This window comes from Protopterus annectens, chromosome 5.part1, assembly GCF_019279795.1.
Source record: "Protopterus annectens isolate FY-2018-M chromosome 5.part1, PAN1.0, whole genome shotgun sequence".
NCBI classification, from domain to species: Eukaryota; Metazoa; Chordata; order Ceratodontiformes; family Protopteridae; genus Protopterus; species Protopterus annectens.
In genome coordinates this window covers 419,109,877-419,133,731 of record NC_056736.1, presented here as the reverse complement: position 1 = coordinate 419,133,731, position 23,855 = coordinate 419,109,877, and the positions used below count along the sequence as shown (strand labels likewise).

Below are 23,855 nucleotides of genomic sequence, written 5' to 3'. Positions count from 1 at the left end.
CCCTCTGGGAGTGGTGGTGGAGGGGGAGTTGTCACCCGGGCTGAGCTGCTGGTCTTGGTGCACAGGATAGTCCACTGTGGCTATGACTGCTGCCTGCACCACATTAAGGACATGTTGGCCAACCTAGTGGGGCAGCCTCACCCCAGCCATTGCCCAGCCTCCAGCACTGCCACCCCAGCTCAGCTAAATAGAGCTATAATGACTATATGTGTTTATAACATTGTAAGACACATGTACAAAATAAACATCTCTGCCATGTTTCAAACCCAAGTCTATCATACTTGCAGCATGCTGTATTCACCCACCACACCAGGCAACTTAAAACAGGTGGTTTAAACAAAACATAGTAATTGCCAATTACAGTTATTAGGCATGTTACAGCAGAGATGAGCACCACGTCATACCACGCAATCTGGAATAAAAACTAATGGAAAAAATATGTGAGTGTACCTTGGACTCTGGTGCAATAGTACACCACTAGACAGTCAAATACATGATAATGGATGAAACTGAAGCCTGTGATAGCAAGTAAATGTGACCTTTTATCAGCAACATGTAGAAAGTCATCTGCTAAGGCATTAATGGCAAAATACATGCTCAATTGGGACTCTGGTGCAGAAATACATCCATATAAAGCCATGCACATACTGATGGATGTAGGAAATATTTGTCACAGCCTGTATGCATCCATATATATCTTGCAAATACACCTGCTATAGCAGTGCCTCAGTAGCTCAGTCTGTTAAATGCCTTGCATATAGTACATTTTACCACACATACAGTCCTGGGTTCAAATCCAGTGTTGTGTTGCATTTCAATTACATTATTGTGAAGACAGCAATTAATGAATGACTCAAGCACTTTTTATCCACACAACACATTGCAAATTAAATAACTGCTTTTCAGTGCTGGAAGTCAAAGGCCTATAGGTAGAGACACACTTCACATATCCGTATAGCATTACTATATTTCTCCTAGTACTTTGTTATTGACACAGTTGCCTTATATACGTACCTGAAATACATGCCTTACTTGGAGTGTAAATGGTACCCTCATTCTGGCTCTGCCTCTACAACAAGGCTGACACAGATACACCTACAGCTTGTTGTCCTCCAAACTGTTCACACTCTCTGCCTATGTCTATTACCTACAGTGGCAGCTGCAGCCTATGGTACACAGCTCTATGTAAAGGTTTATGCTACAGACCTACCCTCTGCAACGATGTAGTCTCCTCACCCCAGTAATGTCCATCTCAACAGCTAACAAAGGGGCCCTGGTTTAAATGAATGCCTTATATATTGCACAGTGGTTGCATGCCATTGGCTAATGATAGTGCAGTTCAGCTGTTTTGGCTGCAATTAGCATAATCAGAGCCACAGACTGGTTTAGTGGCAATTACCTGCTAATGAGAAGCATGTTAAAAATACAAGCAGCTGGCTATGGAGAAACATTCTGTATGAGACTTTCCTCACAGAGAGCATGTCTTTGCAATGCATTACTAGTAGCACATTTCAACAGAGGAGTACTGCACTCCACCAGGTATGTAAGTGTTTTTGTGTATAGCAGGATGCAGATGGGAAGATAGCAGTGTGGGGAATAGGTGTTACAGCAGTAAGGCTGTCTTATACCTCTGGTAATGACATATCATTGATATCCTGCTGTGTTACACCTACAGGGGATGTACAATACTTCAAGATTGCATTGTATTTTGTCATTGTGGCACACTGGTGTTGTTAGACTATTCCTTTATAGTGGTTGTAATAGCACACTGCTAGTTGTCTGACACTGGTCTTATAACATACAGTATTATTGGGTGGTTTGTCTTTAGCGGACACACCACAGTAGACTGGAGTACTGGGTATATGATCATACAACAGAATATCTCAGGGCACACAGGGAAATACTTCAGTATTAATACTATCTTGGTTGTAGCCACGCACGTAGTATGTTGTCACCCTGTGGGGTAGGACATGTTTGACCAAGCATTGGATATTGCTGGCCATTTTGTCCTTGCTGTATCTGTGCATAGTGGATGTCCACATATCTGATCCTGTAATGTGTCCCCCTTGTGCTGTCTTTCAGGGATAATGTATCATGCCCCCTTCTCAGATGCGGAGAATGACATAATACTTGAAGGACTAAGACAGCATAATCACATCCTGTTATCCAGGGGGGGCATAACAGGGAACAGTGGTCTGCATTGTGGGCAGGCCTTGTCCAGGATGTGAATGCCAGTGGCCACCAGGACAAGACATATGAACAGGTTCGACAACATGCAACAGATATGGTGAATGCTGCAAAACGGAGGACAGCTGATGTAGTCAGGGATCGTGCCATCACCAGTGGAGGACCTGCAAAGAAACAACCACTCTCAGCCACTGAGGAATTCCTGGTGAACCTAGCAGCACACAACAGCTCCCAGGCATCCATCACACCACAAACTGTGGAGGTGGGTGCCACAGTGTACACAGCAGATGAGCATGCAGGTAAGCTTACTGGGATCATCATTGTAATACTGTAGTAATCATTGTGTCAGCCTGTATCTACTTTTATGTGGGTGTCAGGTCTATCTACTTTGGGGAGGGTTAAGCTCAGTGGTACAGACACATGGCTGCAATATAGTGGCACAGGATGGCATGGTGGCACACCAGAAATATGACTTCAGCAAGAAAGAGCAGTATACATGCATGGCTCCATAGCTTCATATGTGTATAACAGTGTAACAAGGACAATGGCGATAGTCACATGATGTATGCCACAGTAGATGTACGCTTTATGTGCATGGTGGGCGTGTTTCCTGTAGGGTGTACTGTCTGTGTTACACAGCAGTCTCCCCAGTATGTACTAAGTATACCATGTTGATGTTGCAGGTGTGTTGAACACGTGAGACATGTGTTATTCCTGTCATGGCAACATGGGAGGTGCACAGTGGGATCTGACACCTCCCTTTATGGGGACATGCACATCCTCTTCAAAGCATTTAGGAGACAGACTATATTTGTATGGTTGTGACATGGACTCCATAGGATGGGTTATCTACACTGTGCATTGGTGTACCATGGTACTTGTGTGGCTGCTACAGTTGTACGATATACCTGTGTGGTGACATGGCAAAGGTGCTGTTGCACACAATGATAGGTGTCCTGACTGCCACATTCAGTATAGTGACAGTCTGAGATGTATATCGACAACCTGTCGGTATAGGTGGTACAACAGTGAATCCATCCACACATTCTAACAAACAGTGACCATCAAGGGGTACAGTATTGTGTGTCCAATACCTTCAAGTGTAATGTCTCAAGTGTGTGGACACTACAATAGTGTCCCCAGTTAGTAGCAGATCAGTCCCAACATGTGATGTACATTCTTAGGGGTGAAAAGTGGGTACACAGTCCTGGCCACACAGGTTTACACCTAATGTGCCTCAGATCACCATGTTTCTACAGTGGTATGGCAGGGATCATATGGCATAGCTGAGGCCACAGTCACCAGAAGGTGACATCCTCATAACCCCAACATAGTCTTCCCTCAGCATGCCAATATCTGAGTGCAATGGCCATTTGTTGATGTACCTTTCCAAGCTGTACTGGCACTTGAACACAATAGTATGGCCCCTCACAAGGTCACTTCACATCTTCAGTATGTGCTCAGTGCTGACCATCTGCAATGAGTGTCATTGCCACCTGTTGCATACAGACTGCTCAGAGGTGATCTGTGCCTTGCATACAGGGTAAGGTGTTACCCTGCTGGAGTGTGTGTGCTGCCTATCTTTAGGAAGCATAGTAGATGGATGACTCACTGTAAGTACATTAACCTACTATGTGACATTAGTACTACATGCTTGTGGGAGACATTTGTCTAGCAGACTTCAACACATCCTTGAAACAGACCCTGCCTAATATTACACAGAGCACCTCAGTGCACCTCAGCACATGCCATCTGTATGACTGGCTGGGTGACCATTATCTCAATGCACAGCGTCTGCCTGAGTACCTCTTGGACTGGGGCAATATGTGCTGATGCTGTACCAAGGGGTGCAAAGATGTCTCTGATTTTGAGGGCTGTATGGCCATTATGCTAGTTAGGTTCACATGTCCTAGGCTCCATAACATGTTGTAAAATGCTGTCACAAGCTCTCACATGAACATAGCCACATTCAAGCTAACACCACTACCACTCACTGTATATTGGACATGCCAGGGCACACACGTAGTGCAAGTGGTTATTGGCTGCATGTAGATTAGAACACTTACCTATGTACAGGTACACACTAAAGATCACAGTACCCGATGCAAGCAACACACATCAAGTCTGCAAGTACTATCAGTTTCGAACATATAATGCTTGTTGATATCAGCAGACCTTGTTGTGGTCAGTCATTAAGGGGGCCACATCATCCGCTACAAATAAAATAATACTAAACCCTACCTATGTTTAAGTTACACGTATGCTATATGGATATACACATGCACCAAGTTGAGTAACAGGAGAGTAGAACCCCTACCTATCTAGTGTTACACACTGTAGATCACAGTATTAATAGCATGCACCACTGCTTAAATATGATACTTCACTGTCAGCTGGTAGTCTTAAGGTGGAGGACATCCGCAGGCCCTGTAGAAGAGGACAGTGTGGAAGCCAGCCGCAAGTTACTGGGCATAGAAGAGGACAGTGTGGAAGCCAGCAGCAAGTTACTGGGCATAGAAGTAGACAGTGTGGAAGCCAGCAGCAAGTTACTGGGCCTAAAAGTTCATAACTATTGCAGCTGGATAGCCCATGAGGGCATGGCATTTGGTCTGCAAGGGGATAAATATACACACAGAGTCACAGACAAAGACACCAAGTTGGCTGGAGTGAGATTAGAACCCCTACTTATCTAGTGTTGCACACTATAGATCACAGTACTTATCGCACACATCACGGGTTAAGTCTGTTGTATAGGTGACTGCAGGCACAGTAATTGTGCATTACACAAACTAGACTTGTGTTGAACAGCATCTGTGGCCTGCAGAGTGAGATTGCTTCGTACTGTTATCTACATGTAGTATCCTAGCATAGAGATAACTGTTATTATCCTAGCTACATGTGTACAGTTGAAAGACCAAGACAAACTGTTGAAGAACAAAAAACGAACTAGGCAGCCAACAAAACCACAGGTCCGGGTAAAAGGAAAACACTTCTTTATTAAATTAAGTGCTTTCGTCAGACACTTCTGACCTTCATCAGAATACAAGTTAAAAATGCAAACACTGCTTACATAACCCAACCCACCATACACATTAATTACATCATTTTCTCCCAAGGAAATTAAAAATGCATGACATGACAAAGTAAAACACAGCTGACCAAGAGCACAAAGCTAAACCACTCATAGGTAGTTAGTAATCAGTCATATAATTTAATTTGCCACTTTAATTCAAGTAGTTCCAAAAAATCTTCCAACTGAGCTACTTGAATTAAAGTGGCAAATTAAACTCTATGCCAGTACAAAACCTGGGCTTAATGATATGGTTAGTATCATGGCTTTATTAAAATTGAAGTCTGTATTTTATACGCTTCTACAAATGTACAGTTATCAGTATGGCCATATGTGGCTGTTTGTACTTAGAAAGGCAAACTTGTGGGCAGGAACAATGTACCCTGTCCATACGTGCATTAACAACATTATACATTGCACCACCTGCTCACCTGTGTCTGTCTACGTGGTGACATCCAGCAGGCACAGGTGTCTGTAGGTAAGTGGATTATGTACTATTGCCCCCATAGTTTGGATCCTTTGAACAACAGTATGGATGTGTGATATTGCAGATTTACTCACCATTATTAGGGTATGTAGGACAATACAGACATCCACACACATATTTATTTATTTATATAACAGGAATGTATATATAAATGTAGCTGTTTGTGCATGATATGTATATGCGTTACGTAGCTACATGGGGGGAGTTTATGTATCATTTTAATATATATATATATAGCTATATATATATATATATATATATATATATATATATATATATATATATATATAAATATATATATATATATATATATATATATATATATATATATATATATATATATATATATCTATATATATCTATATATATATATATATATATATATATATATTTGTGTGTGTGTATATATGGTTCTACCTCAGTTAAACGACACGCCGTAACATCGACATGGAAATCGCGAGCCCCAGAAGATCGACAGCTCAGAAGACCAATGCGACGGGCCCCAGAAGATCGACAGTGCAGAAGACCGACCCGACGGATGAAAGCACCGACGCTGAGGATGCCGACATGGGAAAAGGCTGTGTAAGTATGCGGTAGTGACGGACGTTAGTGCAGTAAGGTAAGTGTGGATATTGACGGTCTGTGGGGATAGGGTGGGTTAAGTGAGTTAGGGTTAGGTTGGGTCAGGTAAGTGCGGTAGTGATTGTGTTTGTTAGCGGATAAGTGAGTTAGAGTTAGAGAGCGGTCAGGTAAGTGTGCGCTAGTGACTGTGTTTGGATTAGGGCGGATAAGTGAGTTAGGGTTAGGAGCGGGTCAGGTAAGTGTGTAGTGATTGTGTTTGGGTTAGGGGCGGATAAGTGAGTTAGGGTTAGGGAGCGGTCAGGTAAGTGTGCGGTAGTGACGGACCTTAGGGTTAGGGTTTGGGTTAGGGTTGTAGGTAGTTGTGTATGTGAGGTTTAGTGTGGGTTTGTAGGATTTTGGTGTGCTTGTGTTGTGTATGTGGTTTTGGACGGTAATGTGTTTTGTTTGTTGATTGTTGTGATTGTGGTGTGTGCAGTGTATGAGGTTTCGTGTTTGTGTACCGTCGGTTATTTCGTTGTCGGGCATGTGGGATTTCGTGTTTTTGTACTGTCGGTTATGTGGTTTCGGTGATTGCGTTGTCAGTGTTTTGTGATTTCGTTTATGTGAGGTAGAACCATATATATATATATATATATATATATATATATATATATATATATATATATATATATATACACATTTGTCACTACATAGAGATAGATATATACTATGTATAAGAGAGATAGTGACAGACAGATATGTATATGTATATGCCTGTATGTATAGACATATCTACACATAGCAGGTCATTCTGATGATGGGGCAACAAACTTGCACTCATTTTAACTAAGTGTTTGGACATGCCTAGTGTGCCTGTCAGTACTTATAAAGTGACTCCAGGCCTACCTGTACTCCAGTCCAGGATTTTGTGTGTTACAGACCATACCTGTCAACTGTCCAGCTTTTCCGTAGAATGTCCATGATTTTGGCTCATAAGTTTGGTCTGTTCCTCATAAAACTTGTGGTTTTCTGGCAATTCACTTAGATGATCTGAGGGCTGACATCACTAAATAATGACAAACATTTGAGTTTCTGACTTCAAATCCTTCAGAAATTTGCTTACATAAACATATCTGTTATTCAAACAACTGTTTAACTTTATCAGAGCAGTATTTAACATATGCCCCTATTTGTGGGCCTATGTCCCCTCATTTTGTCAGGCCTTGTCTAGATTTCTTGCACTAAGAGGTTGAGAGGTAAGTTACTGACATTGCAATCTCTCTTTATTTCTACAGTACTGTCCTTCACTCAAAATGTGCACGGCATTCCCCAGCTGTTTGCTATACTTAATTTGAGACTGAGGTTCATAATGTTACACCACACACACAGCCTGCAGTCTGTAAAAACACCAACATAATAATATCTCACATGGAAAAATATGACTACTTCCAGATTGGAAGCATCAATACCATTACCCATGTTAAGTTCTCTGGTCCACTGAGCCACACAGGCTGCCAGACAGAGAAGGGTCATTCATCACACAATCAACAGCATAAATATGTATGTTCTCATTCCTGCATTACGTGTGACAGTAAATGTGTGATTGAGTTCTATGTTACAGCCCTGAGATTGCCTGGTCTGCTGATATACTATTGCTGACTTACTGTTAAAGCAGTTTTATGCGAACACTGCTGTATTGGGGTTGGGGAACAACAGCACATGATCTTTTTGGATAAACAGTAGTCCAGCTATCATGTGACCCCAGTGTTTAACATCTCCCTTGACTGATGCAGTAAATATTCCAACCATGTGGCCTAGTGATAATTAGGGAAGACATACTATTGGACTGGGTATGTGTAGTTCCCTGTGTATGTTACTTCTGTCCACATAGCCTACTATATTTCCTTGCATATATGCAGCAGATCCATACATACGATACCATATTCTAGTAATCTTTACCAGTAGTGTGTAGGTTAGAGACTTACCTTGTGAATGCAGCAGTTGACAGGACTGTAGTTCAGGGATGACTCTGTGTGATGCTAACAGTACACAGCCAATACATGGAAAGGTAGAGGTTGTATGGGTTGCCTGGCATCAACTATTTTACTATATGTATGTGAGTAGTAGTAAGGTGTCAGTGTCTGGGGACCTAGGTTGTCAGTGAATGTGCTATGGGTTGTCTCTTAGCCAAAGCCAGGGCATACTGGGCACGCCTATGTCTGCCTACAAGGACATCATCAGGGCATTCCTCCTCCAAGTCCTCCTGTGAGTGTGGCTGTGGTGACGTAGTCACTGATGGGGGGGCTCTGTATCACTTCCCTTTGCTGATCCTGGTGCAGCTGTTTCCGCAGGATTATATTGTGTAGCATGGAACATACTGTGAATATCTGTGCACATTTGGCTGGAGAGTACTGCAAGGCTCCACCAGATATATCAAGGCACTGGAAGCATGACTTCAGAAGCCCAAACACATGCTCTATGATGTTCCTAGTTTGTGCGTGTGCCTCATTATGACATTTTTCTCTGGGTGTGTGTGCATTTCTGATGGGCATCATCATCCATGGTTCTTGTGCGTATCCAGCATCCCCCAGTAAATGGCCATGTTGTATGTTCCCCGAGCAAACATCTGGTACAGCTGTGATGTGTGCCAGATATGGGAGTCGTAATACCCGCCATGGCTGCCAGCACACACATTCATGATAATGCCCTGGGCATTGCACATGACCTGGCAGTTGATGTAGTCATATCCTTTGTGGTTGATGTAGATTCTACCCTCCTAATTGGGTGGTGCCTTGATGTGTACATGAGTGCACTCTATGGCACCCAGTACCTCAGGGTAGTGGGCTACATGGTATAATTGTTGCATATTGCTGGCCCTTGCCTCAAAGGTGAAGGGAAAAAATGTGCTTGCTGGCTGGCATGTGGTAGCATGGCATCTAGGAACTGGTGATGCCTGTGAGACCCTGATCATGTCCCCAGTTGGTCTTTGGAAGGTACCTGTGGCTACTATCCTAAGGACTGCACATACTTTGTTTCCACTGGGATGGGTTTCCCTATGTTGGCTCTGGGTCTGAGTTGATGGAGGCAGAGCTCAGTGAGTTCTTGTAGTATGTCTCTGTCCACCCTGTAGAGCTCTACAATCTCCAGCTCATGTGGCTCATGGAAGGTTACCCAGGGCCTGAAAACTCTTCTCCTTTTCTGCCTAGGCCTATTGTTAGGAGCAGCAGCATTGACTTCCGCATCTAGCACATGCAGATGTAGCAGACCTGAATTATCCCCCAGCATTCTTTCAGTTAAAATTCCCAAGTCTGTATTCCAGTGGTGCAGAGTATGGGGAAAAATCAGAATGCAGGGTGTATGCATACTTTATAGTGCTCTACTGTATGATTGGTCTGTGAGATTGGCTACTTATGATGCATTCCACATGCCTAGTATATCATTAACATAATTTAATGTCCCTAGTTTAAGTTAAACAAGGGTCAAAGTAATTAATACATCATTTGCTTTTTTAGATACTCTAATCAATGAGGCATGCCGCACAAACATGCAGCCCATATGTAAACAAAGCTTAGCAGTCAGTGGACACCCCCCCCCCCCGAGGTTCATGCTCAGCATGGCTGCATACCACACAGACATGTGGAAACATGTGCTCTGTAGGTGAACAAAGCTTAGAAGTCAATGGATACACCCCACAGACTTTCACACTCTGCACGGTGGTGCTCCCTGAAAACTGGCACAGCTAAGCTCCAGTTAGCTTGGAAGCCATTGGACACACCCTCTCCTGATGTCAGCTACCTCCTGTGTGGACACCAACATGGTTCTCTGCCTACATGGAGGGGATATGTGGACAAGATTTGCATAGGAATCCTTCCTCACAACCTGGACTTTACACACTTCCAAGCCCTACCACATTAGCAACAACACCAGTGTACCATTGTTCATAGGTTCATAGGTTCATAGGTGTGTATTAGGTTAATGGCCCAGGAGCCTTTACAAGCCTAGCCCATAGAAGTGCCCTGGCATCATGCCACCCGATGTTAGTTCCCAGTGCTTCTATCAAGTAGAGCCACTGGAATGATCCCTGGGGTGAACTTTCTATTTCCCATCAACTCATCAAGATTTCTCTTGAAGAGGGCCAGTGAGGTGCTCTGCTTGACATGTATGGGAAGTCTATTCCAGAGCATGGGCAGTCTCTGGGTTATGAACCTGTCCCTCCAGCATGTTCTGTTGAGTGTGGTAATGAGTTTGAGGTCTCTGGACCATGTGATGCAGAGGGATTGGGATTTCTTTAGATGTAGCATTTCTAACAGAGCTGGGTCAGGCATGGCTTTGTAAGTCAAGCAGGGATCAACTCGTAGTAGATGATATGAGATAGAGAATAGCTGGAGTTTTTTGAATCTGTCCATGTAGGACATGTGTTTAAGGCCTAGGATCCTCTTTGTGAGGTACTTTTGTGGCCTTTCCTGCTGTTGCATGTGTCTAGTGAGGTACATGCCAAATGGGGCATTATACTCAATGACTGGCCTAATGAGGGAAGAGTAGAAGAAGCATTTACTGTTTGTTACTGTATCTTTTTGTCTGTTTGAAACACAAAAAAACAAAAAAAAATCCTTGTTTTCCCGCCTTTGCTGAACTAGAATAGTCCAGTCTTCAGATTTTGCTGATCTCTGGGCTGTGTCATAGCTCCTGTGTTGTCCATATCCATATTTGGATAGGAGGAAGCTTCTTTGTTCACCAGTGGGAGTGGGGAGCACTGAGCGGCCTATTTGTCCATAAAGGAGTGGTTCCAGCCCAGCAACTTGTAGTTTGTTGGCCGTTTTGGGCCATTTCCTAGCTCTTTTCAACCCGCTGCTATAAAGCCCGCTTTAGTGCGCTTTTGTGCGAATTTGCGCGAAGTTGCTCATAGAGCAGCATCGGGCAGCGCCGGTTAATCAAGTTTAAACTATTTCTGGCTCCGCAAAGTCTGCTCTTCAATTTTTCCCTTAGAACTGCTCTACTTGCAATCTAAACAGTCTATTCTCTATCTGAAAAGCCCAGCACTTGCTCCTAAAGCATTTTTATACATATAAAGCACTCTTAAACAAAAAGGAACTACTTCATTCACCTAAATCCCCTTGAGTACCCATTTCCCTATAGGTCCTTTCTGACTCAGTTACACAGCAATCTTATACACTATTCTAGCATGTCGAAGGGTCAGTTGCTGGCATCCTCTCCTGTTCAGCTGGTGAATCTGGGAATCTTGAGGCAATGTTACAACTGCCTCATGTACACAGACAACCCTCTCCTCCTCACAACAAATACAAATATATGTGAGAGATGCAACTATATAGCCAAACTGGAGGCTGAGCTCTCTCAACTCAGTACTAGCAAAACCAGTCAGGAGGAGAAGGTAACCACGCACACCACAATCCCAGTCTCACATAGACCTATCACAACTGCAAACCAAACACATAAACACACAAAAACATACTCGGAGGCTCTAATTAAAAATCTACCAAAACAACAGAGGCCTCCAAAGCAGACACCCAAGCGACCACTACCTCAAGACATAGCACATGCAACACATAGTTCACAAAGTCAGTGTGCTAAACAGTCACAGCCCTTAAGGCTAAACAACATGCCAGATACACTTGTAATAGGTGACTCCATAGTCAGACACACTGACGTCCCGCTCACCAGACTGAACAAGGAAAGGGTTACAGTAAGCTGCCTGTCGGGCGCTAGAATCCGCCACATAACACAAGCACTCAGGTCACTCCAAAGCAAGTACAAATATGACTCAGTCATTGTTCATGCCAGTGTGAATGACCTGAGACGTACCTCCCTGGACTACATGAAAAGAGACATAGAGGAGCTCTCTGATTATGTAGCCCAGGCCTGTTTGACACTGACCCTGAGCAGCATCTTACCCTCACCAAGAATGATGCCACAGTACAGAGACAAAATGATCAGCTTTAACAATTGGCTTAATTACTGGTGTCATTCTAAGGGGATCCAATATCTGTCCGCTTGGGATGACATGCTTGACAAGCCACGCTGCTTCGCAAGAGACAGCTTGCACCTGTCACCCCTGGGCTTCCGGATATTGGCCAAGGCTCTTGCCACCCCCATAGTGCCTTTTTTAGGCAAGGCTCAAAAGACAAACCCACCTCCCTAGAAAACACAAGTGAAAAAAAACTAAGGGTAATGCTGCTCAATGCCAGAAGTCTAAACCTCAAGATGCATGCTCTCAAAGTCCTCCTCAGTATGGAGAACATCAATGTCTGTGCAGTTACTGAAACCTGGTTCAAGGCTCCTGAGAACACCCCAGCACTACCAGGTTATACCTCATATCATGCTTTCGGGCCCCAAAACTTGGACCGAACCACAAAAGGAGGGGGAGTATCCATATTCATCAAAGATACCCACACCTCCAGGTTAGTGGCAACGCACAAAGCATCGGAGACCATCCAGGTGCAACTAACCATAGGCAAAACTGCCCTACAGTTTGTAGCATGCTACAGACCACCCTCTCAAACTCAGGAACCCCACTCAGCCTTCCTGAAGACACTGGAGAGTATGAATGTCTCTCCAAATACCATCATATTGGGAGACTTCAACTACCCAAACATAGACTGGGAACATTACTCAAGCCCCAACACCCTAGCCCAAAGGTTCCTAGAATTCATAAACTCAAATGCGATGGAACAACTAGTCACCACTCCCACAAGAGGAGATAATATACTAGACCTGATCATCACAAACATGGGGACAAAATGCTCCACACCGGAAGTATACCCCTCATTGGTGAGATCAGACCATAAATTAATCTCACTGGACATCTACATCCCACCCCCACCCCCTCCACAGAAGACCACAGTGAAGAATTTCTCAAAAGCTGACTTCACACTTCTTAAGACTGAAGTGGTATCTTTCAAGGCCCCTGGGCCAGTGGAAACCACAACCCACACCACTGAATCCTTTATAAATGCCTTCTACGGACACCTTCAAGAATGCACGGATCATACAATCCCTAATAAAACCAAGATCCATTCCCACAAAGGCAGGCATCCTGTCTGGTGGACCCCAGCCATTAACAAACTTTACAACAGGAGGAGGAAGCTACTACATGACAGAGCAAAATCCCCAAAAGGGAAGGCATCTCTGATCAGTACTAGCAAAAAACTTCGATCACTCATAAAATCATCCAAGGCCAACTTTGAGAGAAAAATCACAAAAGTCACAAAAGACAATTACAAGGCCTTTTTTAGCTATGTTAGAAACCTGGGTGGAAACTCCCAGATATGCTCAGAGTTAGTCCAAAATGACACAAAATACACTGAACCCACAGATATTGCCAACATTCTGGCAGACAGGTTCAGTGCAAATTTCTCTGCCCCCTCCCCCCCAAAAGGAGAAATATCTATCCCAGCAGAGTGTAGCCTCCCTAACATCTCAGATGCCCAGGTGAGAGCCGCCCTCTCCAAAGCTAAAAACACAGCATCAATGGGACCGGGTGGTGTCCCGGGCTGCGTGCTACATGAACTCCAAGAGGAACTAAACCCGCACATAAGGCTGCTGTTTAATCTTAGCCTTACTACAGGATACATACCCAAAGAGTGGCGTACAGCAACAGTGGTCCCACTCCACAAAGGAGGTGCTTCTATGGACCCTGGAAATTACCGCCCCATAAGCTTGACGAGCCTGGTCTGCAAAGCTATGGGAAGGATCATTATGGAACTCATAAACAAAGACATTGGGGACCTACAAACATTGTATCCTACCCAATTCGGCTTTGTCAAAGGCAGATCCTGCCTTTTGAACCTAGTCGACTTTTTTGAAACAGTCACTAAGGCCATTGATGAGGGTAAGGCTGTTCACACAGCCTACCTTGACCTTGCAAAAGCCTTCGACACAATACCCCACTCGGGCATCATTGACAAACTTACCAGCTTAAATGTAAACCCATATGTCACAAGATGGGTTGCAAACTGGCTCAAGGACAGAATCCACAAGGTCAGAATTTCTGGAGCCATGTCAGACTCTAAGCCAGTCACAAGCGGTGTCCCACAGGGCTCAGTCCTGGGACCCCTCTTGTTCGGCATTTATTTTTCCGAGGTGCAAGCAAACATAGGAGGATTGTGGCTGACAAAGTTCGCGGATGACTGCAAACTGGGCGCCATAATTGATACTCCAGTGGACACAAGCATCCTTCAGAAAGGCCTCATAGAAACAGATAATTGGTGCCAGAGCCATGGCCTTAAACTGAACGCCAAAAAATGTATAGTCATACCCTTTGGGAAAAACAAGGTACCCACAAATTACCACATAGGAGGTAATCCATTAAGTATGGAAGAGGTAATCAGGGACCTAGGGACCCAAGTCGACAGTAACCTCTCATTTGACACTCACATTGCCAAGGTGGTTAGGAAGACCTTCTATATTGCCCACCTTATCATGAAGGGATTCACATCTAGATCAAGAGAGGTCATTGTGTCCCTGTACTCTTCTCTTATCAGGCCCATGATTGAGTACAATGCCCCATTTGGGATGTATCTTACCCGACACCTGCAGCAGTTAGAAAGACTCCAAAAGTTCCTCACCAAGAGGATAAATGGTCTCAAACATATGTCATATGCTGCCCGGCTGAAGAAACTCCAGCTCTATTCAGTCGCATACCGCCTACTCAGAGGTGATCTATGCCTGACGTACAAGGCCATGTCCAATACGGAATTAATGGACATGCTCCACCTCAGAAAATCCAAATCCATCAGAGCCACGAGAGCAAGAGATTTGAACCTCAACACAGAAATAAATAGGACGTGCTGGAGGAACAGATTCATAACACAGAGGCTCCCTACACTCTGGAACAGAATCCCAGTCCATGTTAGGCAGAGCCCCTCACTAACTCTCTTCAAGAGAAATCTTGACGAGTGGATGGGAGATCGTAGGTTTACCCCGGGGGTCATCTCTGTGTCACTACTAGACAGAGGCACAGTAAACTAAACCCTAAATGGGTGTAGTATTCTCATCCCAAGGGGTGGCGAAAGCCACACACACTCTGGCTAGGCTTATAAATGCCCTAGGGCAGATAGCCTAGTATGAACCTATGAACCTAGGAACCTATGATGACCTCTTTCTTCCTGGATGCAAAACCCTTGGTAATGTGATGTGCCATAAAGAAGGACTTTCTGACCAGAGTGACAATGTCGTGGTTGAAGGAGAGGTTGCGGTCAACCTGTGTCCCCAGATCTCTTATAATGCCTTCAGTGTTCAGTGGACACCCATCAATGTGGTAATTAGTGAGAACTGAGTTTTTCTCAAAGGGGATGATGATGCATTTTTTGGCATTAAGCTTAAGGCCATGGTTTTGACACCAGTCACTGGTCTCAGTGAGGCCTTTCTGTAGGATGTCTATATCACTTGGGGAGTTAATAATGGCTCCCAGCTTGCAGTCATCTGTGAACTTGGTCAGCCAGAGTTCCTCGATGTTGGCCTGGACTTCTGAGAAGTAGATGCCAAACAGGAGAGGACCTAGGACCGATCCCTGTGGGACTCCACTCGTGACTGGTCAGCAGTCTGGCTTGGAGTCCACTACTTTCACACTGTGGGTTCTACCTGTGAGCCAGTTTGCAACCCACCTAGTGATGCCCAGTTTGGTGATTTTATCAATAACTCCTGAGTGGGGAATGGTATCAAAGGCCTTGGCCAGATCAAGGTAGGCTGTATGAACTGCCTTGCCCTCATCTACAGCTCTGGTGACTGACTCAAAGAAGTCAACCAGGTTGAGCAGACATGAGCTACCTTTCACAAAACCAAATTGAGTGGGATCTAGAGTTTGGAGATTCCCTATATTCTTGTTAAGTAGGCCCATGATGATGTGCTCCATAGCCTTACATATCAGACTTGTTAGGCTAATGGGGTGATAATTCTCAGGGTCTGTAGTCGCTCCCCCTTTATGGAGAGGGATGACTGTAGCAGTGCGCCATTTGGTAGGGACAAAGCCTGAGGTGAGACTGTGATTGAACAGGGCACACAGATGTGGTGCCAGTTCACTTTGTAGTTCATGTAGAACACATCCAGGGATATTGTTGGGTCCCATGGAAGCTGTAGTCTTGGCCGTGGACAATGCAGCTTTAACCTGTGCTGCAGTAATGCTGGGTGCCTGTCATTCCTCCGGTATTGTGATTGGTGCTTTAGGGGGGAGAGATGAGTAAAGCTGGCACTGAATCTGTCAGCCAGTATGTTGGCAATATCTGTTGGCTCAGTATAGGAGGTACCACTGTGCAGTAACTCAGAGCAAACCTGGGTAGTGCCATGGAGATTCTTGATATAACTATAGAAGGCTTTGTGGTTGTTTTTAGTGTCTGCCACAATTTTGCCTTCATAGCTGGCTTTAGAGGTTTTATGAGGGATCTCAACTTTTTGTTGAGGCTAATAAGGGAGTTTTTCCAATCTTGGGACTTCACATTTTTCTGCAATAGTTTCTTCCTTCTGTTGTAGAGTTTATTAATGGCAAGGAACCACCAGATTGGCTTCCTTTTTTTGGAGGAGGGCATCTTGGTTCTGCTGGGTATGGCTAGTTCCATGCATGTATGTACGTGTTCATGCAGGATCATGTAACACATTTCTGTCTCATGATATTAATTTTGTTATTTCCAAGTATTCTTTTAAAAATTTTTATAAGGCATGTTTGCGCACAGGTTATTAAAACAATTATTTTCACATATTTTCTGTACATTTTGAGACACACATAGGATAGTTTTGCTGGTATCTGTCTATGGTATCCCATTTCTGTCCCTCTAGCTACATTTTTACATCCCCTTTTGGCTGTCTACATGCCTGTACAGGGAATTTTATATGTAGACTATGGACACTGACACGGGATGTGCAGGGCTGCCTATCTGCTTGCTGGATCACTCACCTTGCCTCATTTCCATGAGATTCACCTGCTTATGAGGTTATTCGCATGCCACGGAACTTCCCATGTCGGTGCATGTGTGACCACTGCTCAGCAGTGCTTACTGGATTGCACACCTGTTTCCCTTTGTGTAAGCAGTGTGGCATGATGCCTACAGGGTAAAAATGACTGTGTACGCTTTATTAAATTCCCCCCATATGTTTTCATATTTCTGTAAATATCTCAATATACATACACTTACAGAGGAATTTCTTGTTATCATTTGAAAGCTTATGTCTGTTTAACCAAAATATTCTAACAACATATGTCTTGGCTGTACAGTTTTCAAGATATGAAAATTTGTTTGGGAAAGTTTAGAAAAAATATAATTTAGGGATTGTGAGCATTACAATATATTACAGTATTTATGGAAAAGACAATGAATGCAGCGTCTGTTATCATTGTAAAGAATACTGCTTACTGATAACATTGCTATTTGTACAGTTTTAGTAGTTTTTATTGTTCACAAAATAATTACTGTTATTTATCTTCTACTTTGTAAATGTATTTATTTTTTTTTCAAAAAATGCTCTGGAATGCAAGATGTTTGCATGCTGCTAGAGGTGTGACATTCCACAACTCATAGGTGTTCATGTAAAATAGCTGATCAAGAGAGCAGGAATAGGACATAGAACTGAATGTGATAAAAGAGGAAATCTCAGAAGGCCAGCTAGTATCTACATCACAGATTTTATTATAAATTATCTTTGATGGGCTGATTGAGTAAACAGACAGAGTTAATTAAATATGAAGGCTAAGGGGCCCATCCAAACATGTGCTCTAAAAGTTCCTTAGCTTTAAAGCAAAAGACTGGATCATGAGATCTTTGAAAGGCAGAGGATGTAATTCCAGTAAAGGTAGCTACAGACTAGTACACAAACCTGTACTATATAAGAAAAAGTTATAACAAAGGTAGATTGCAACTAGCATCCATATGCTACCAGTCAAAAATTGAACATCTAGACATCTGCTGTCAAGAAACCAGAAATAAAATCATACCTTTCTGTCAACTGAACAGGCTTGGAGCATTATGCATGATAAAAAGAAAGAATATTCAGCTATTCCAAGGCCCACAAAAAGACAGGATGCCTGATAACGGAGACTGAACCAGCAGGTCTTACATTTTGATATGCAGAAAATGTGCTGCTACAACAGCTGGCACTGAAGAGATCCACACAAATCCAGGTATTAGAAGCAAGAATAAATACAGTAAAGTTAACAGAGGAGACTGAAAGACCCAGGATGGTGGTCTGTCAGAGTCAGAAATGGATGTTAAATGTCCCAGCGTTACTGGAAGTGGAACAGTGGAGAAATTATGAAGTCGTGCCTAAGTGCAGAAAAGCAGGAACAGATGATGGGTGCAACAAGTGAAACAGATGGCCTGATTGGATCAAAGCAAGATTGTGAATGAAGCACAGTTGCAGAGGTCAAGAAAAAAGTGCTTATTAGGTTTAGCTAATCTGCATTTTGGGACAGAGATTGAAAAAAATTAGTCAAGAAAAATAGATGTCCACAGATGGGAGAAGTGGGTATATGGACAGCAAAATTTATCCTAGATCAAATGCTTTTCTTCCAACTTCCAACTTTAGTATGGTGAAAAATGCAAAGGTTTTGTTTCAGCTTTGATTATTGCAATGCTCTTTGCTTTGGGTTGTTGGACAGGGATTTGGCTTACCTGCAGTGGTTGAAGAATTCTGCTGCTAGGCTTTTGAGTGGCACACCATGGACATTCTATACTATACCTACACTGTCACGTCTGTGCTGGCTTCTGGTTATGGCCAGATGCACAACTAAGATTACTGTCATGTTTTGTGCCCTATATGATCTGGACCCTACTTATTTCAAACAGTCGCTGAGAACTTGCGTCCCCAGCAGCCAGCTCAGGTCATAAGGTGAGTGGCTGCTAGCTCTTCTAACGTCCCACCTTGAGACTTCTGCTAGAATTGTCTTTGTATAGTTTACCTTGATCTTCTTGAATTGGCTACCTTGCCTAATTCAAGGATGTGATACACGTTCCTTATTTGGGGAGCCCTGAGATTAGGAGAGTTTACTTTGAGACTGGAAAGGGTGAGGGTAGGGAGAAGAAGCTAGAGAGCAGGAGAGGGGAAGGAAAAAATTAACAGAAAATCACTTACTTTACAAAGAACGGCTCTTTACCACAGGTATGTGGGTGGAAAGGGTGAAAACTCACCCCTGAATGTCAAGGTCAATATTAAATTGTTTCCCCACTAGAAGGAAGAGGATGAGATTAGTTCCAGTACACACTAAAGTCTTGCAATTAAGTGTTTTTGGTGTAACCAGAATGGACACGTGCAATCCAAATGTTCACAGAGGCACTGTCAGAAAACAGCCATGTGAGGGAGCTAACAGATTTGATACCATAGTAGTGATGTTTTGAACCTGTAACTGATCCATGTTATCACAGCAGACTGTTCCTTATCTTAGTAGATGGCAAAGTAATCATTGCTTAAAGGGCTTCTTTATCGGGTATAAATATTTTTAAACTTGATGTCACAGAGAAACATTACTCGTGTAAACAGTCTAGTCCATTTAGTGTCATGGAAAAGACACCTTTGCAAGTTCCATTGGCCATAGTTCATCTATATTGGGAAGGGGGTCCAGAGACAAACAGATGGCAATGTTTGATGATATCTAAGCATATATTTTAACAGGAAAAGATTTTGATGATACAGTAGTCTGTGTGCATGTGATTACAAGCAATCAGGTTGGAGACTAGTGAGTGGGGAATGCAGTTAGAGGGGACACAATGTCCATACTTCCAACAGAGGCTGGCTATTTCAGGGGAAAATCTAGAAATAGCAATAATCCCAAATCTGAGTTACAGCTCTCCAAAAGTAGTAGGCTTCCTATGGAAGGCACTCCTTCAAGGGAAGAAATGGTTTGTAGCAGCAGGCCTAAATCTGAGCCATGTTTCTGAAAAGACACTCATCTTTCCTTGAAAGAGAAAATGCATAGGATTATAAAGAAAGAGTTGAAATAGGCAAACATCCGAGACCCTTCTTTACAGAACTTGATGAAGTAGCCATGGAGGCTCCAGATCCTTAAGGGCAGGGAGAGTTTTTTGTTGGGACACTAGTTTTTTTCTCCATAGAATGGTCTCCTGAAAGAAGGCTAGTGGGAGAAGTGATACAGTAGCTGGTAGACTCAAAGGCCTATAATTAGGCACTTTTGTCCATAGCCAGTGATATTTTGTTTTTAGGCCACATGGGCATAAATAATACAAAAGAAGCCCTATGCAGCATTTTTATTGGCCAGTCACTGCAAAAGATGTAAGGGGTACTGCAAAGGCTGTGAGGAGTATCAAAAGACTGGCAATTCTGGAGGCAAAGCTAAAGCTGCGTTGGTGCCATCTGAACGATGCTGACAAAACATTTCAAAGGGTACCAGTGAAGTTTGCTGGACCTACTCTTCCCTGCAGCACCACACTAAATAGCATATCTTGTTTGTGGTAGGCAAAGCTGCTAGGCACCTGAATGCGATGGTATTATCTTCTACTGAGATATAAAAGTTAGCAGATTCTCTTTGAAAAAATTTTCAGGAAGATTGGTTTCCACAGAAAATATTGACAGACTGAGGGTCGAACTTCATGCCAGACCTGCTTACTAGTTTGTGAAAGCACTGTGAGGTAAAACAGTAAAAGACATTCCCCTACTATCCACAAAAACAAATGATTTGATGGAAGAGTTTAAGTTAACCCTTATGATCATGGCAAGAACATTTGCAAACCAGTTTCTGTATGCCTTCTGTTTGTGCAAAATCTAGTATTTCCTATTTCCCTCAGCAAATTTTTATTTGTTGTGTATTTAAATTTAAAACTTGCATTGATTAATGTTATTTATATAAAGTAAACAATTTTATTGGTTAGTTTTAAGAATGTGTGTGTGCATGTGTGCATGCAAGCACTCATGTGTGTTTGTATAATGTGTGTGCTTTTGTTTGAAGGCACGTTTTTTCAAATGTGTGTGCGCGTGCATGTATGTGTGCATATGTGAGTGTGTGTATATGTATGTGTCCACATGAGTGTTTGTGCATTTGTGGTGTTAGGATAACACATGTAAAAGATAAAACAGTTTTTATCTTTTGAGAATATTATTCTCCATGAGACAAAAACATCTGTAGTTTGGAAAAGGCTAACTTTGTTTTCTTCTGTTATTTACTTGCCTGTAGATGTTTACGTAAGACCCAGACAACGTGATGTGCACCTTGCTGGAAAGCAAGATGGATTATATGTGCACTGGTGAGACCTCCTCCAACCACCATAATCTTCTCTTCCATCTGGCAAACCACTGCTGGCACTGACAAAACAAAATATGTATAGAAAATGAGTGAAATTAAATGAGCTCTCAGTGATAACTGAAGAATTGAAAAATGAGTGTTTTCTCTAATTTTTATTCATACACTTGTAATACTGCAGGACATGAAAACAAGGATAATATACTGGTCAACAGTGGTGGAAGAACATGAAAGGAAACTAATGACCATCTTCAAAGCTGATGCTTTTGCTCTAGACAGCAAAATTTCTATTACAAGAGACATGGTAGTTTATCTGTTCACTTCTACATACCTATATGTTACTTACTGTTTGCTGTAAACAATGTATTAATGCTGTTAGTGGAAGAAAGACAGTAGTGAGACTGATAACTATCAATGCCAATCATCTTCTGAAACTGTTGGGACAGAATGTGAAATCTGTTATAGCAATTGCTTTGTTACTGCTACCGCATTTGATTTCAGAAGAAAGCCTGCTAGAACCACCACCGAAACAGCTAAGGCCACCTTCTTTATAACAGGCAAAGAATGTTGATAAGTAACCTAGAGCTAGACTGTTCAAAAATTAAGTCATTTCAGACACTAGAAAATCAGCAATTTCATATATACCTTTCAAATGAATCTTTCTGCAGACTGCTAAATAATTCCTGCCACAAATTGTTCTATGACATTAAACACCAATCATCCAGCAGTAATTATTCTCCAGAATTGCTATCTTGAAGCACTGTCTATACCATTACATAAGTTGCTAGTGAAAGGCAAAAACAATTTACACCCGTTTCCTTGAAAAACTGCCTCATCCATCATTAGTCCCTTGTATACCTTTCCAACTACTTTTATGTATCAAGAATTGTTCCTTCATTTTGGAAAACAGAAACTGTCACTTCCATGGCAAAAATAATTTCCTTTCAAAAGCCTTGTTTCAAACTATAGCAAAGCTACATCAGACTTCAGCAATTCATAATAAATAAATAAATAAATAAAACTTTCATAGAAATTTATAGACATCCAGAGCCTAAAATAGAAATTTATAGACATCCAGAGCCTAACATAGAAATGTATAGACATCGAGAGCCTACTTTCTCCTTCACAATATAAATAAAGGAATCAATTTAGGACACTCCCAGCATTTTATACTGTTCATAAAACATACTATTATACTGTTATTTTGGTAAATTGTATGTGTCAAATGCACATTCAGTGTTTGAATATAACTCACTTTTTCTGTAATTTTAACATTTTTGATATGTTAACTTTAAAAAGCTTTCAACAAATGATTAACAAGAGATTTCTGAATGTTAGGCATATTCCATATGCTGAAATGTTACATCATGTTGGTTTAATTAGTTACAGGCTTGTACTTGGTAAACTAGATTGGCTTATAAGGATTTTCCATGATGGAACATTTCATTTACTTAACAAATTTCGAAATGTTAGAGTCTAAATGTGCATCAAGTGGTGGAGATTATACATTTATCTTTACTAGATGTAGAGCAACATTAAGGAAAAGTATGTTTCTCAGTCAATGGTTAACATATGAACAGGTAGCCTTTGAATATATGTAAAAAGTGAGTCTATATTTTTAAAATTACTCTTGATAATTGGATGGTGTATTTAACCTTTTCAAAAACTCTGTAATCTGCACTTTAGTTGGCCCCTATGTAGAAATCTTGAAATATGAACTATGAAATAAGCCTTCTGTGGAATGGATGCAGGTTTGTTAACATACAGTATGCTGCTTTTTTTAACATAATAAGGTATGAGGCTGGCAGCCCAGCTAACTAGAATTTTGTAAATAATCCTGTCATTTGTAAATATTAATATGATCCATAGGCTTGTCTTACAAATGTAAGTAAACTGTACCTTATATGCTGAGCTTAAAAATGTAACCACAGTGCACCCTACTGGAAAAGAGCAAAACTCTAAGAAAATAAGTTGATGTGTTTACGATGGTATTTATCTCAGCTTGGAGATAGAATGTCTGCAGCTAGAAATTATTTCTATTGTCTGAAAACAGAAATAATTACAGGTTTTCAAGGTAAAAGTGTTTAACAGTTTTACAACTTCAGTTCTAGGCAAGACTTCTGAGAGCTGAGTATTTTTAACACAGAGGTGTTATATTTTAAGTTCCTGTTAGCCTGGGAACTAAAGGCACAGGTGAAAAGAATGATGTAATCTGAGATAACCCAACAAAAATATTTGATAGTAATTTAAGAACTATCTCAGAGAGTGAGTCTGTGCATTTTATATTTGTCTTTGGATCTGACAATGTTCTCTTATCAGCACTTGTCTGACTCCGTAAGTAAGACTTAGATTTCAGC

The 23,855-nt window shown here is 42.1% G+C and overlaps 1 protein-coding gene across 1 annotated transcript in view; it reads right to left on the bottom strand.

Moving 5' to 3' along the window:
* Positions 1-23,855, bottom strand: part of LOC122803455 — a 726,176-nt gene that overhangs the window by 218,029 nt on the left and 484,292 nt on the right. The window contains exon 6 of the mRNA XM_044073073.1: positions 21,427-21,560. Coding sequence (XP_043929008.1) covers positions 21,427-21,560 — 134 coding nt within the window. The remainder of the gene's footprint in view (positions 1-21,426; positions 21,561-23,855) is intronic.